This window comes from Ambystoma mexicanum, chromosome 13 (genome assembly GCF_040938575.1).
Source record: "Ambystoma mexicanum isolate Mex_15411 chromosome 13, UKY_AmexF1_1, whole genome shotgun sequence".
Taxonomy (NCBI): domain Eukaryota; kingdom Metazoa; phylum Chordata; class Amphibia; order Caudata; family Ambystomatidae; genus Ambystoma; species Ambystoma mexicanum.
The window spans coordinates 690,424,034-690,439,530 of record NC_090938.1 but is presented as its reverse complement, the minus strand read 5'-3'; the positions used below and the strand labels follow the sequence as shown (position 1 = coordinate 690,439,530).

Here is a 15,497-nt window from a genome sequence, read left to right as displayed (position 1 = left end):
ACCCAGTTCGAGCATCATATTTGTACATTATACTCTAGCAGCTACAGTGTTTCAGTTACATGCATATACATTCGCAGTAAATGAGGTAGTGGTTAGATCAGTGGAGTACATAGAATACGACCCGCCACTGTACGTGACGGTGGTGGCATATGAGGGGCTCAGACATTCACACATGATACGTGCACTCTCGCGCATTCTTGACATGAATTCATAGTATAGTTGCATCCGCTTTCTCGCGTACTCTAGCAGCATTAGTTTTATTTATGGCGCGAAACCATGTGAGGTAGGATGCCCAGTGATACACGCAACGAACAGATCCCTGGGGCGTCCCTTTATCATTAGCATCCACCTGCAATGGTGCGAGCTCGCCATAGCTTATATCATGGGAGCATACTCTCTCATTTTAATACATTCTACAGGCGTTTGTATTTTGTGGAAGAAAGAAATAATGCAAGAGGTCTTGACATTAATATATACATATATATAAAGACTGTCTGCCATCAGAGGACCATTTTACTGTTCTTCCCATTGTTCAGGCCTGCTGGCCGGGTCATGCTGATAGTGATGGTACACTGCGGGAGGTGAACTGTTACAATGTTAGCGTATTGCGCTAGCTCATGTCCGTCTTGTTCGTGGGAACGTGCTCGCAGCGGATCTGCCAGGGTGCTGCGGCAACAGGGATGTTCTCCAAGGGTGGGGGCCGCGCTACAGTGCGCTGAGCTCACACCATCTTTACTGGGCAGAGAATGGTTTTTGGGCCTAACTAAATTTGTGTTGTGATCAATAGATGTGGGCATTCGATACGTGTGGGCAATGTCTCCAGTGGGTGAGCCCTCCACCACCTGGGCCCGGGTGGCATGAGGGAACGCCCAATGGGCCATAGCCCTCACCTGGGGAAGAAACGCAGGTGAGGGAGGTCTCTTGGACCAGTCCTCCCCTACATTTCCCCCCTTTCGTTACTTAAGTAACTAATTCTTTAACTCCTCTATCCTTCTACATTCTGCTTCATCCATCACCGCCTCATCCCATGCAGGAGTTCCTTTGATAGGCATCCATGCTCTGCACACCCCCCTTAAACTCTCACCTCTCCTGGCGTATTCATCTGGAGTACACGTAAGATATATGCACCCACCATCTCCTTCCAAATCTACCCACACTTCCTCGTACCATTTTAGTATGCGGGGCTCTTTGATGGTGGTGTGCCAAAGCTTATCTACAATATCCTTGTCGTGGTACATGGGCACCAGTTGGTACCTTGGTGTGTTGTCTACCCCTGTTTGTACTTGTGCTTCTTGCACCGTTTTTATTGTACCGTGTGAGTTTCCCATTGTCACCATCATCATTGCACCATTTGGTACTGCGTTAGCACAGACTCGAAGACCCACCTGGCATAGGCAGAAAATTAATAGGAGGAACACCACAGCTGGCATCAAAAATTTCATCGTTGTTCCAAGCCATGAGGGGACCCAGGAGAAGAGGTTATCGAACCATGTACTATCTTTTGCTCCGCCTTCCATCTTCATTTTTTCTCCTAGGTTGTGGACTGCTTCGATCACATGGGACAGGGAGCCGTTTTCTGCGTCTTCAGAAGGTACGAAAGTGCAGCAGGCACTTCCTATTTTTCGGCAAACACCGCCGTCCATCGCCGTCAACAGGTCCAGGACATACCTGTTTTGCATGGTCATCAGTCGCAAGGCTCTTAGTTCGACCTTTATTATGTTAAAACCTTCTTCAGTGTCGTTCGCCAGCTGAATTAATTCCCAGCGGGTTATCTGGAGCCATTTTGCGTTAGCCCTTGCTTGGACACTTGATACGAGCGAGGCAAAAAATGTTTCTGCTGAGCTGAATAATCGATATTTGTCTGGGATCTGGGCCAATAGTTCTGATGATGCCTTCGATATATAGTTTGATGCTCGTCTGTTGCGGGTCAGCACCTCTTCCTTGCTTCCAGAAGACAGGACATACATTTGTGGTTCTGCAGTTGGTTGGCCCACACTCTGTTGTGTGCGTTCCTGTGTCCTTTTGCTTCCATCGATGTGGCTTTCTGGTATCACCATTAGAGCTGAGTGCAGAGTGGCCATTGAGCAGCTGCCACTCCACGACGGGGGGAGGTGTAGGTATGCCTGTTTTCCACATACCCAATACGTGTCCATAAGGGCCGCAGTCCCTTTTCTTAGGTCTGGGATAGTGAGGGTTTTGTTGCACTTCTTGTTCGTCCCCATGGACGTTCTCCCCTCTCCTTTGAAACATAGTTCATAGTCTATTTCATTCTGCAACTTGAAAGGCTTTTCGATGGGCGTGACCCAGGTTAGTTTTGAAATGTGTTCTCTCCATACGGGTGTGCATGTGTCTTCTATCCATTGCAATTTCTCCGGTGCCACACCCCTCAGTGCTTCAGCTTTACACATGACTTCTTCATTCTTCCACTTGTTATCAGAAAAAAGTGTCCCTTCGATTGCAAAAAATGGTTCTCTCAGACATACAACCCCTGACGGTTTCGGGTAGCATGTTTTCTCGTTCTGCAGCATTTGAAAAGTCACTTCATGTGCCTGGAAGGTGTTCTTAATTCTGCACAACGTGAGATGAAGGAGACATTGGGCATCTATAATCGGCAACTCTTTGGGTAACAGTACTTTGGGTGTACCTGATGCGTGAGGGATGAGGGAGCAAACATAACAGCTCTCGTTTGTTGTTTGTTTAGCTGTGGCACTCATATCTGCATACCACTTATTTGTTTGGTGGGGGTGTCGTGGGTCTTCCATCTTATCTAAGCCTAGCCCATAGTACTCATCATACTTCCTCCTTCCTGCTTCCCTCTTCCGTCTATTGTTCTTATTCCTCATATTCTTCCCGATTCCCTGGGCAAGAGACAAAATAGACCCCCCTTTCTCATTCCCGCCCCCCTTCACCCAGTCATCATATAATATTTCATGTGTTTCTGTTATTCTTTGATTCTCTATGGCCGTGGGGGCAGGTTGGCTGGTGGGGGTATTATACAACCAGGATATGGCAGAGGGGTTTCGGTCGTTTAAACTGTGAGCATTGTAATTAGACATCTCAGGTGGGGACAGTGTGTTGTTTTGTCTTTCACTTTTTGGCTTTCCATCGTGTGAGATGACAACATTGGGTGATGTAGTATAGTAGCCCCACACAAGTTTAGTTCCATCCCATACCAAAAAATCACCTTCCCTTGTAGTTGCGTTGACACTTGCAGTTGTATTGGTCCCAATAGTTGCGTTGCTCCCTCCCCCCTCGTTCATCTCGATAGAGATGAACGCCATGAACCAGTATGTAACCAGACCAAATAATAATGTAAAAAACAATATAATGCACGCAGATAGTCCACATTCATACGAATATATACATTTCACAGTTAACCATTCTCTAATTCTAGTAAATTTATCCGTTGCAGGGCGCCCGTTAGATGCCATGGAAGCTCCTGTTTTAAGATATAAAAGTGCATTGAGTGCATACATGTAAACATTTTTGTTGGCACCATCAGTGCCAGTATACATATGACGGGGAATGGAAGCGGGTGGGGATACGGGGAGGGGTAATCACAGACAAGGGTGTATACAAGCTCATAATATATATATATATATTCGCACTCAACAAGATGAAAGTTAAAACAAAATTTATCAGTTGTGCATTTCTTAAAATTCACTACCAGCACATACACGCAAGTTCATGTTCAGTCATTCTGTTCAGTCGCAGCGTTTGCTGTTGTCTGTGCCTCCTCATCTACCTCCTCTTGTACGTTGCTATATGCCTTCCGTACATCGGTCAAATGCACCCAGTACCTCAACCCTTTGACCTTTACCGCTGTAGGCGTGCAAAATATCACTTCATATGGGCCATGGAATCGTGGTGCATTCCACCGACGTACAAAACTTCTGACATATATCCAGTCGCCGGGCATTAGCTGTAGTTGTTGCCCTGGCTCTGTGTCAGCGCCTGTTGCGTTTCCCTCTTCTCTAGTGAAGGGTGGGGACAATTGCTTTGCTATCACGCGCGCTGCCCTTGTTAGTTTCTTTAAATAGTCTGTGAACTCATCTCCCAATATCGCGGCGCTTCTGTGAGCGTCTGAGTGTTCGCGCAGTGGTGAATGTGCTGTGTTCATCCGTCTCCCAGTCACGATCTCGTGCGGGGACAAATGGTGGTCTTTGCTTGGCTGGTTTCGCAACTCAAATAGCGCAAGCGGTAGGCAGTAAATCCAATTCTTTTTTAATGAGAAGCATAGTTTTGATAACCTGCCCTTCAACAGTCCGTTCATTTTTTCCACTACGCCATTACTTTGAGGATGATAAATTGAACATAATTTATGTTTTATTCCCAGCAATGTAGTCACTTCCTTAAAAAGCTCATTCACAAAATGAGTGCCATTGTCTGAGCGGATCACGTCACAAATTCCCCAGCGCGGGAATACTTCCCTTACTAGGAACTTGGCAGCGCTCTTGGCATCGGGTCGCGTGCAGGGTCCTGCTTCCACCCACCTTGAAAATGGGCACACAACCACAATCATGTACCGTGCACCATTACACCTTTCCCCCATGTCTGCGTAATCTATGTGTAGTTCCTTGAATGGGCCAATGGGTTTAGGGATTGTTCCCCGGAGAGTGCGTAATGTCATCCCTGAATTGTATATTTGGCATGTTGTACATTCCATTGCCAATCGAGACACGTGCTCCTGAAGACAGGGCACGAACCATTCTTCCTGTATTTCTGCTGCGATGTGTTGTTTGGTGTTATGTGCAGGGAAGTGTATCTGTTGGAATGCAATCTCTAGTAGCTGAATTGGCATTACCACCTTTCCCGAGTTATTTTGTCTCCACAGTAGGTCTGTTCCTGACTTGCTGCACCCTCGCTTTGTCCACAATAGTTTTTCCTCTGCACTGGCTCCTTCCTGTAATTCTATTATTTGTGGTATGGGCATGGCATTATATCCCTCTGTGGGCTCTTCGTTTGTTTTGTCCTTAAGCATGTACTCACCTGTGTCATTTTTCTGAAAATAGGAAGCCTCCTTGGCGGCCGCGTCCGCTGCCGCGTTCCCTAAAGACACAACATCTGTGTTGGACGTATGTGCTTGGCACTTTACTATTGCTACTGCAGTGGGGTTTTGCAGGGCCTCAATTAACTCTTTTAACAATTCTGCATGCTGTACAGGTGTTCCATCTGCCCTCCTAAAGCCCCTCCGCCCCCATCTTGCTAGTCCTCCATGTACTGTTGTTGTCATGTAAGCTGAGTCTGTGTATATCGTCACTGCACACCCCTTTGCTGCATGTAGTGCTTCTATGAGTGCAATCAGTTCTGCTGCCTGCGCGGAGTAATGTGATGGGAGACGATATTGTACCAGTGTTTCATACTCACCGTCTTCTAACCTCACCACTGCCATGCCAACGTGTTTTTCTCCCGTGTCCGTGTCAATAGATGCGGACCCATCTACAAAGTACACTTCCCCTTCGCTTAGAGCGTTCTCACACACCACTGTCTCTTCCCCACTTCCTCCTGTGTAGGTTGCGCAATCGTGGTTCTGCATGTCTTCGAGTGTGCACGCCTCTGTAATGAATGTGGCGGGGTTCACCGTCTTGCATCTCACTATATGGATGTTGGCACTGGACAGTATAATCTCGTAGGCAGTTGCCCGCTGTGTGGTCAGTGTGCTTTTTGATCTCTCGAGTATGGCAAATAATGAATGTTCCACAAACAATGTCACAGAGCAGCCCATTACTATTGTGGCACTTTTCTCAATCGCGAACGCGGCTGCAGCGAGTGATTGTTCGCACGCGAAATGGCCCTGCATCACGGCATCTAAAGTGCCACTATAGTAGGCCAATGGCTTGTGTCCTAAATATGTTTTTTGTGTCAGGACTGCTGTCATCAGTGTTTCCTTGCAGTGTGAGAATAGGTAAAACTCGCGTCCATAATCAGGGTTTGCGAGTACTGGGGCGCTTGAAATCAACTCTTTTAGTGTTTGGAAGGAGGAACTCACCTCTTCTGTCCACTCCATCTTCCTGTTCTCCTGTTGGGCCACTTTTAATGCTTGTAATAAGGGCCTGGTGTATGCCGCATAATCTAATATCCATGCTCGGCAATAATTACACATTCCCAAAAATGTCTGCATGTCTTTTACTGTTGTGGGTTCTTGTACTGATCTTATGGCTTCTACCCTGTCTGGTATTATTCTTTTCCCATCTCTTGAAATCAGCTGCCCTAGGTACAGGACCTCTGTCAGACAGTACTGTAGCTTTCCCTTGTCCACTTTGTACCCCTTGTTGGCCAGCAAGGTCAACAATGTTACGGAATCTGCTCTGCATGTCTCTTCGTTTCGTGCGCAGACTAGTAAATCGTCCACGTACTGAATAATGGTGCTCTCAACTGATAGGTTTCCTAGGTCTTCATGTAATACACGATTGAAGATGCTCGGGCTCTCGCAGTAACCCTGTGGTAATCTGCAATGCTCATACCTTTTACCCCCCAGTGTGAAGGCGGTAAGGTATCTACTCTCTTCAGCCAGGGGTATAGAGAAAAATGCGTTTTTTAAATCCACTACTGTGAAATGTGATGCCTCTTTCGGGATGCTGCATAGTATTGATGCGGGGTTCGGGACTAGAGGGAACTCCTTCTGAATTACATCATTGAGGGGGCGTAGGTCTTGTATCATCCTCCACGACCCCCCTTTTGCTTTTTTGATTGGATAAATGCAAGTGTTACATGGGGAGTTTGAAGGCACTATTATCCCTTGTGCTAGTAGGGCATTTATTGTCTCTTTTATCCCTTCTTCAGCTTCACGAGACAGAGGATACTGTTTAACTCGTGGCAAAATTGCTCCTTGCTTTAGCTTTATTACCACAGGCTGTACCCCATGTAACAGTCCCACATCATGGGGGCCTGTCGTCCATAAGTTGTTTGGTACGAGCCTCATGTCGTCATCAAAAAAACAACGGTGGTGCTCCTACCACTGTCATCAATTGGACGGGAGTCTCCCTGGCTTGTATTAAAATATCACAGGGCATCGCTATTTCCATCACTATTTCACCATCATCTTCTGAGTCTGAGAAGAGATCCTCATCTGTTACCTCTCGCAGGGCGATGTTGGCGTTTGTGCATAGCACTGTGCGCCACTCACACCCTTCCTCATCCACTCCGATCACAGCTATTCTTTTTGCTGACACTTGCACAGCGTGCAAATCTAACGATACCACTGACCCTGGTGCTGCGTTGGGGCATACTATGGGGCGGAAGAGGAACTCCGCCGGGATCCTCCAGTCCATGCTTCTCAGCTCGGGAATTATGAGGGCCAGAGTCTTCAGCCCTTTGATAAACATTTCCTCATTTTGTGGCAGTCCTCGTATTTCCTGCGTGGTTGTGTGGGCTTGCACTACCAACATTGCACGCAAGGGGCATATCCCGGGTGTGGAACACACTATCCCTCTCTCGGTAAATGATATGGTCATGTTGAGTTTGCTCAGGAGATCCCTCCCTAGCAAGTTAATTGGGGAATGTTCGTAATATAATAAGGGTGCCTTCACTGTCTTACCCCCCACTGTCACATCCAAAGCTTCTGTGTAAGGAACTTCAACTACAGCCCCAGAGAACCCCTGCGTCTCTAACTTCCTGTTAGATAACGGGAATCGGCCCTCTCTGATACATGATTTCTCCGCTCCCGAATCAACCATGAATATAAACTGCTTGTCTCCTATCTGCGCCCCTACCAATGGTTCCTCTGCTGCATTGTAGGTGGTGGATAGAACTGGACACGCAAGTGTTCTCTGTGGGCTGTCCTATGCGGGGTATCTTGTCGCCCCTCCCTCAGTAAAGACATTTCCGGAAACTACCGACATGCCGCTGTAAGGTGCTGGCACGGGGGCCCCGTTTGCTGTTGTCGCGAAAGGGTTACCTGGCGTGTATTGCATACTGTCATTGTTTTGGGGGTGGTTCTGTGTCCTATACTGGTGTCCTTGTTGCTGGCCCGTGGTACCCTGGCCAGGGTTCCTTAGCTGCTGTTGTCCCATTGGGAGACCGTATGGGCTTCCCGGGTGTGGATGACCATAAGCCTCCCCCTCCTGGAACCCATTGTTTTGTCTACTTCTGCACTCCCTGGAGTAATGTCCCCATCTTCCACAGTTCCAGCAACTCCCTTGGGGGCCCCTGGGACCCTGCCATCCATTTCCTCCCATTCCTCCATACCCCTGTCCGCCTCCTCTCCGGCCCCTGTACCCACCTCGTCCCCCTCGAGGGGTCCACTCTTGCCACTGCGGGCTTCCACCTTGCTCTTGCTCAGTCCACTGCTGCTGTGCTGGTCCTGCCCAATTAGTTGCCACCCTTCCTTGGAGTGCTATCAGCCCCTCCTCCTCCTCATCTCCCTCCCTACTGTGTGGGAGCGCGGCTACTGCTGCTGCAACCTTCACTAACTTTGACTGTACTAACTTCGCCTCGTCTGCCAATCTTTTCTGCGCCACCTCCTTCTCCCTCTCCTTTATTCGTTTACAATGGTGTACTATTATGCTTTGAATTTCTGGCCATCCTTTTGCTTCAATACCTGCTATCTTGTCGAGCGCCTTCTGCACTTCCTTTGGGAGCCCTCTCTTTATAATAAAATAAAATAAAGATGTCGATTGATACCAGGGCGTGCCCGTTTCTGCTCTCCACATCTCTTGGACCCGGAAAATATAATCCATAGCCTCTTCCCCGTCATTCATTGTACACTGCATCACTGACTGCAAGTCCGGTGTGTCTGGGAATGTTTCGCGTAAGGCATCCCACACCCTGGCACGCACCGTGTTAAATGATGCCCCATCATGGCGGTCACAGTCTAGCGTTACTCCCGGGAAACCGGCCTTAACCCATATCCTTTCAGCCTGGTCACCTACCGCTGATACGAGTAGACTTTTCACATCTCCTATGGCTAGGGGTACCCCGGCAGTATGTTTCTCAAAGGCATATATCCACTTACTTGCCCCTCCTGACAACGGGGGCAATAGCTTTAATAAATTGGCTTTATCCATCTGTGCCCATGGGATATAGTTAGGCCTCCCTCCTCCCCTGTGTATCAACGGGAGCTGTAGCCTTCCTTTTGTCGTTCCGTCCGGACCCGTTTGAGCTGTTGATGTCCCCAGTGATGCCATTTTTCCCACTCTGTTCCTTAGTCGGACCGTCCACTCATCATCCAGGGTTCTCAGCGAACACGTACCTTCCTCTCCCTCGCTTCCCCCTCCTATTGCCATACTCAACCTGTCGCTTTCTTCTACCTCGTCCCTTATATCACACAGCAACTCCTCTCTAATTCCCCCCCGCCTTTCCTCACTTGCACCATCTCCCTCTCCGGGCCCTACTTCTATTATTCGCGTTGGTTCTTCCTCAATTCTGAACAGGATCTCGCCCTTTTTCCACCCCTCTTCGGGCTTTCTATTTTCACCTAGCGCTCTGGACGTACGCCCTGATCTAGGTGCATCTAGTGCTGTCCGTTCGCATATGTATTTTATCCTAGAGAGCTCATCCTTTGCTATCGTCAGTCTTGATTCTAAATCATCTGTGAGCTTCTCTATATCTACCCTTTGTGCGCCTGCCTGGGCTCGCTCCCTCGTGCTCTCGTATGGCGGAGGTGCCTTGGGCCGGAGGGGTGTGGTATCTCTCGGGGGAGGTATGTAAGTGGGATCACTATACCCCTCTGCGGGCACAGGCTTCTTTATTATCGGGTACAAACTTATTACTTCTACTGGTGGCGCTACACTTGAGCCTTCTTTGACATCTTTTTGTATTAGCAGTGGATTGTCTGTGGTGGACGGGAGATCAGGATTTAGTGCTGGTGTCTTAGGCGGTGGTACCTCTTCAAATAACCTCCAGAGGTCTAATATTTCCCTCCTATTTTGCAGCTGTTTTCCTTTGTATTTTAGATAAATGCATGTGGCCACTGTATCCAGGACACTTTTATCAAACGACCCTCCCTCGGGCCAAATCTGGGGTAACCCCTCCCCCTTTAGCTCGGTCACCCATTGGTCGTGATATTTTTTAATCCGCTCCACGTATCCCGGGAGATTCTTACAAATATGTGATAAGGGTGTTTCAGCCCCCATCTCTGTGCCCTCCTAGTGCTGATGTGCCTTGTGTGTTTGCAACTACAATGTAAGTGTCGTATCAATATTATTCTTTATATTTTACGTCACATGCAATGTTGGGTCCCTTTGGGCTCTCCCCCTCCCTGTCTGCACAATACAAAACTGGCCGTACACAATGTCTATTATGTTCTTTTTGAGGGGCACATACAAGAGCAACCCATCCTTTGGTTTGACAATGTCAGACTGGAAATCAAAAAGGTACTCACTCACTCCACTATATTGGCGTTGTCTGAAGAGAGAAAAAAAACTTTTATCCGGCCACACTTATCATGACCATTTAACTATTATGCACTTATAATCGCTCACACATTCACAGCATCAAAATCTCTTCTAGCACATACGAGGTGCACACACCTCTTGGCACCATTCACCATTCAAGCTGCCCTCCCTTTCCTCCCTAGCCGGCTGTCCCTAATCGCCTTATTTGAGTATCTAGATACCCATATATATATGTATAGATATTAACCCGTTTTCCCCTCCTTCTAATAGGACTCTTTTTCTCTTACTGTCTCCATAAGTCTGTGCTAATCACAGTTCTTTATTCTCCCCCCCTACCCTTAAAGAAAAGGAAAAAAGTAATAGCGGTCACTAATGTACTCTCAGTCTCCCCTTTTGCTGAACACTTTTATTTTATACTCCACTTCTTCATATATTCCCAGTACTAGTTGAGATAGCACTATGCGGCGCCGCCTTCCACCCCCTTTCGGAGCTAGGTTCCCGTCACTTTTATCTCTTATTCACCTCTTAATCCTAATGGCCATATGCAAAGAAAAAAGCAAGGAAAATTTAAGATGATCTTTAGTAGATCTGCGTACCCCCTCTTCGTTTCTTGTCCTACACTTCACTCCCCGCTCCCCTTAAGATCGCTCGCACTCAGTACTCACGTGCCCGTCTTGAACCGATACTCTCCGAAACTGGGTCCGTCCAGGCAGTGTCGCCGTCAGCTCAACGGTCAGCCCCGGCTCCGGCGAGCGGTACTCAAAGGGGATTTTTCAACCGGGATCCCGTACCCCCTCTCTATTGAGTGCGCACTTCTTAGTGTACCGGTCGCCGTTGGCGGGCAGCCTCCCGGAGCCGGCTCACCGTGCGTATCCCTTTTCGACCGGAGATTCTCGTGCCAAACGGGGACGGTTAGAAGGAGTTTGGGAAGAAATAAATATCACGCTATCGGGGTCACCACTGAAAGCAAGCGTCACCAAACAGCACGATCCTCCCCTCAATGAGAGACAATGAAGGACTCTCCCAAAATGGGAATAAGGCCAAGACAGAGTGCGGGTGAGCGTAAATGGGAGTTTATCAATCCGAATTGGGCATGCAAAGAACTCTGCAAACTCCGAGAGCGCTCTGTCTGACAATAGCAAAGACAGGCGTATATATTTACAAAAAACGTCATCAAAACCTACATACTATAGGGGGCACAAGTTCATTGGGATTGGGTGGCGACGACTAACTATAGGTGCTGCTGCGGTGTGGTTGGTCTTGGCTGGAGGACGTCACTGGTCACCCTCGTGGGTTGGGCTGGGCCTGGCAGGTCGGCTTGAGTTCATCCGGGCGGTGTTGGTGTGCTGAGGCGGCCTGTGGCAGAGATGAATGCCTTTCCTGACTTGCTTGCCCTCTGCCATGCACCCCGCAGTCATTCAGTCATTTACAGTTCTATTCTCTTTAGTAAATCTTTCAATAGGTTAATGCAACACAGGAGGAATGCACCTTGTGAGGGGTCTGGAGATAATATATCGAGGCCTGGTTACTTGTGATCTGTTGACCGGGACCGTGGGTCGCGGGGCTAAGCTTCGGGGGACTGGGGCGGGTGGTACAGGTCTTTCTGTCTTGTTAGAAGTGGTTATAGATGTTTCGCTGTGTGTCGTCAAAGTGTTGGGTGTCCTGATTGCACAGGGCCATAAGTCTGAGACAGTCCGGTGGGTTGTGGGGTTTACGAGGGGGCGCTTGAGTTTAAACTAAGGTTTACTGCTGTGCTGTAAATAATGCAGGTGGCTGGCCGCGGCCTTGGGTGCTGCAGTGGGGTTACAAGTCTTTGAAGCAGCTCCAGTCAGGTCGGGGGAGGCGTGATAGCACAGAGCGGGGCTCTGTTCTCATGTCTTGGCAGTCTTCTGAGGGAGGGAGGGGGATACATCGAGACCTTGTACGCTTTCACAAAGGTATCTCCCTTGTGTATTGCTGAATATAAGTAAAGACATCGCAAACATTTGAATACTTTCTATAATACTTATTTAAGATCACTTCAAAACATGCATTTAACCTTTGCTGGGTGTGTTTCGATTATACCCAGTTCGAGCATCATATTTGTACATTATACTCTAGCAGCTACAGTGTTTCAGTTACATGCATATACATTCGCAGTAAATGAGGTAGTGGTTAGATCAGTGGAGTACATAGAATACGACCCGCCACTGTACGTGACGGTGGTGGCATATGAGGGGCTCAGACATTCACACATGATACGTGCACTCTCGCGCATTCTTGACATGAATTCATAGTATAGTTGCATCCGCTTTCTCGCGTACTCTAGCAGCATTAGTTTTATTTATGGCGCGAAACCATGTGAGGTAGGCTGCCCAGTGATACACGCAACGAACAGATCCCTGGGGCGTCCCTTTATCATTAGCATCCACCTGCAATGGTGCGAGCTCGCCATAGCTTATATCATGGGAGCATACTCTCTCATTTTAATACATTCTACAGGCGTTTGTATTTTGTGGAAGAAAGAAATAATGCAAGAGGTCTTGACATTAATATATACATATATATAAAGACTGTCTGCCATCAGAGGACCATTTTACTGTTCTTCCCATTGTTCAGGCCTGCTGGCCGGGTCATGCTGATAGTGATGGTACACTGCGGGAGGTGAACTGTTACAATGTTAGCGTATTGCGCTAGCTCATGTCCGTCTTGTTCGTGGGAACGTGCTCGCAGCGGATCTGCCAGGGTGCTGCGGCAACAGGGATGTTCTCCAAGGGTGGGGGCCGCGCTACAGTGCGCTGAGCTCACACCATCTTTACTGGGCAGAGAATGGTTTTTGGGCCTAACTAAATTTGTGTTGTGATCAATAGATGTGGGCATTCGATACGTGTGGGCAATGTCTCCAGTGGGTGAGCCCTCCACCACCTGGGCCCGGGTGGCATGAGGGAACGCCCAATGGGCCATAGCCCTCACCTGGGGAAGAAACGCAGGCGAGGGGGGTCTCTTGGACCAGTCCTCCCCTACAGCTGTTCCATTAATCATGGTGTCTGTTGGCAGTGTAAAGTGACTTTGCACGGCAAAAAGACACTTTGCACTGACAAAAAGACTGCACTGTTCCATGAATCAGGGGGTTTGTTGGCAGTGCAAAGTGACTTTGCATGGCAAAAAGACACTTTGCACTGTTCCATGAATCAGGGGGTTTGTTGGCAGTGTAAAGTGACTTTGCATGGCAAAAAGACACTTTGCACTGTTGCATGAATCATGGTGTCTGTTGGCCATGCAAAGTGACTTTGCACGGCAAAAAGACACTTTGCACTGATAAAAAGACTGCACTGTTCCATGAATCAGGGGGTTTGTTGGCAGTGCAAAGTGACTTTGCATGGCAAAAAGACACTTTGCACTGTTGCATGAATCATGGTGTCTGTTGGCCATGCAAAGTGACTTTGCACGGCAAAAAGACACTTTGCACTGACAAAAAGACTGCACTGTTCCATGAATCAGGGGGTTTGTTGGCAGTGCAAAGTGACTTTGCATGGCAAAAAGACACTTTGCAATGTTGCATGAATCATGGTGTCTGTTGGCCATGCAAAGTGACTTTGCACGGCAAAAAGACACTTTACGCTGACAAAAAGACTGCACTGTTCCATGAATCATGGTGTCTGTTGGCAGTGCAAAGTGACTTTGCACGGCAAAAAGACACTTTGCACTGTTCCATGAATCAGGGGGTTTGTTGGCAGTGTAAAGTGACTTTGCTTGGCAAAAAGACACTTTGCACTGTTGCATGAATCATGGTGTCTGTTGGCCATGCAAAGTGACTTTGCACGGCAAAAAGACACTTTGCACTAACAAAAAGTCTGCACTGTTCCATGAATCAGGGGGGTTGTTGGCAGTGCAAAGTGACTTTGCTCCATGCAAAAAATCCCCTGAATCAGGGCCTATGTCTTTTTTTCCAATTCCTCCATGTGCTGTAAAATGTATTGTGTCAATGTAGGGGTGAATATGTCTCCCTCACTTCACGTGTCTCGGGAGGATAGCTCAGGGGGAACGTGTGCACCTTGGAAGCAAGACAACACGAAGCACCACAGGTTCGATCCTGGGTCCACGCTTAGAAACCTCTGGTATTAAGCGTGTTATAAATAACCTATCACATCATAGTAGGACCTTTCATAAATCATTCAGGATCTGTGCTTCCTGCACACAGTGTTATTATATGACAATTTCTGATGTTTTGTTCCAGGGCGCAATTTTATGCCGCAGAATATTTTATGCCGCAGAATATTTCATGCCGCAATATTCTGGAGGGTCAGAGCAGAGGTTCTGGAGCAGAAGGCTCATCCAGGCTCCCGAGCAGGTAAGTACCAATGCGGCCCACTTACCTTGAAAGCGCTGCTCCTCGTCCCTGGCCAGCTGCACCGCCATGGCGAGGCCAATCCCCGAAGAGCAGCCTGTAATCAGGACTGTCCTTGGGGGCCTGTTTGGCCCCTGATTGGGCGGGAGGAGGTAGTCCATCTTGTGTAGTAGTGACAAGTGGGCCTGGCCCCAGGGGCTGGCTGCGCACCTTCAAACCCTGCTGACTCCGATGGACTTGACCGAGTTTCCATAAATACTGGGGCCCCCCCAGCCTGAGGCGCTAATCTCCTGACGTGATGGAAGACTCGCGTGTGTTTAGGCAGCGATTCTAGGGTAATCCCCGATGGGCAGTATGCCACTAAGAAGGGCAGTGGCAGCCAGAGGGAGGCTGGGTATGGCACGTTGAGCCTGCATGCAGGGACGACGTCACGGCATTTCAACTTTTTCTATTGAAATGGGCCCTATGTTGACAGTCTCATGATACTGAAACGTAGTCATTTAATGCCGGACATTACGCCCCTGGCAGTCACTTACCTCTCAGAGAATATAGCAACGTTTTTTTATTATCCCCTAGTCTTTAGCAGGGGGGGTACTTCCCTTCATTAGCACCATGCTGTCAAACAGCAATAAGTAGTTTTTCAAAGGACATGTGGTCGGCTCCCTGCTGGCAGCTCCTCCCGCAGTAATCTGCGCGATTAGCCAATTTGCTGCTTTTGTTTGAGGGAGTGTTTTTTTTACACCTTTAGGAGAAATGGGTTATGGGTTGTGGGTTGGGGGTTGGGGGGGGGGGTGACATCTTGTTGAAATGGGCTCCCACTAGCCCTGGCAGGTCTT

At 48.3% G+C, this 15,497-nt stretch overlaps 1 protein-coding gene across 18 annotated transcripts in view; it reads right to left on the bottom strand.

Moving 5' to 3' along the window:
• The window catches only part of LOC138521720 (retinol dehydrogenase 8-like), an 88,670-nt gene extending 73,761 nt beyond the window's left edge, over positions 1-14,909 (bottom strand). For all 18 annotated transcript variants that reach the window (XM_069634746.1, XM_069634747.1, XM_069634753.1 and 15 more), the window contains exon 1: positions 14,690-14,909. In XM_069634746.1, coding sequence (XP_069490847.1) covers positions 14,690-14,822 — 133 coding nt within the window. In that variant the 5' untranslated portion in view covers positions 14,823-14,909. The remainder of the gene's footprint in view (positions 1-14,689) is intronic.
• Between the last annotated feature and the right edge of the window lie 588 nt (positions 14,910-15,497).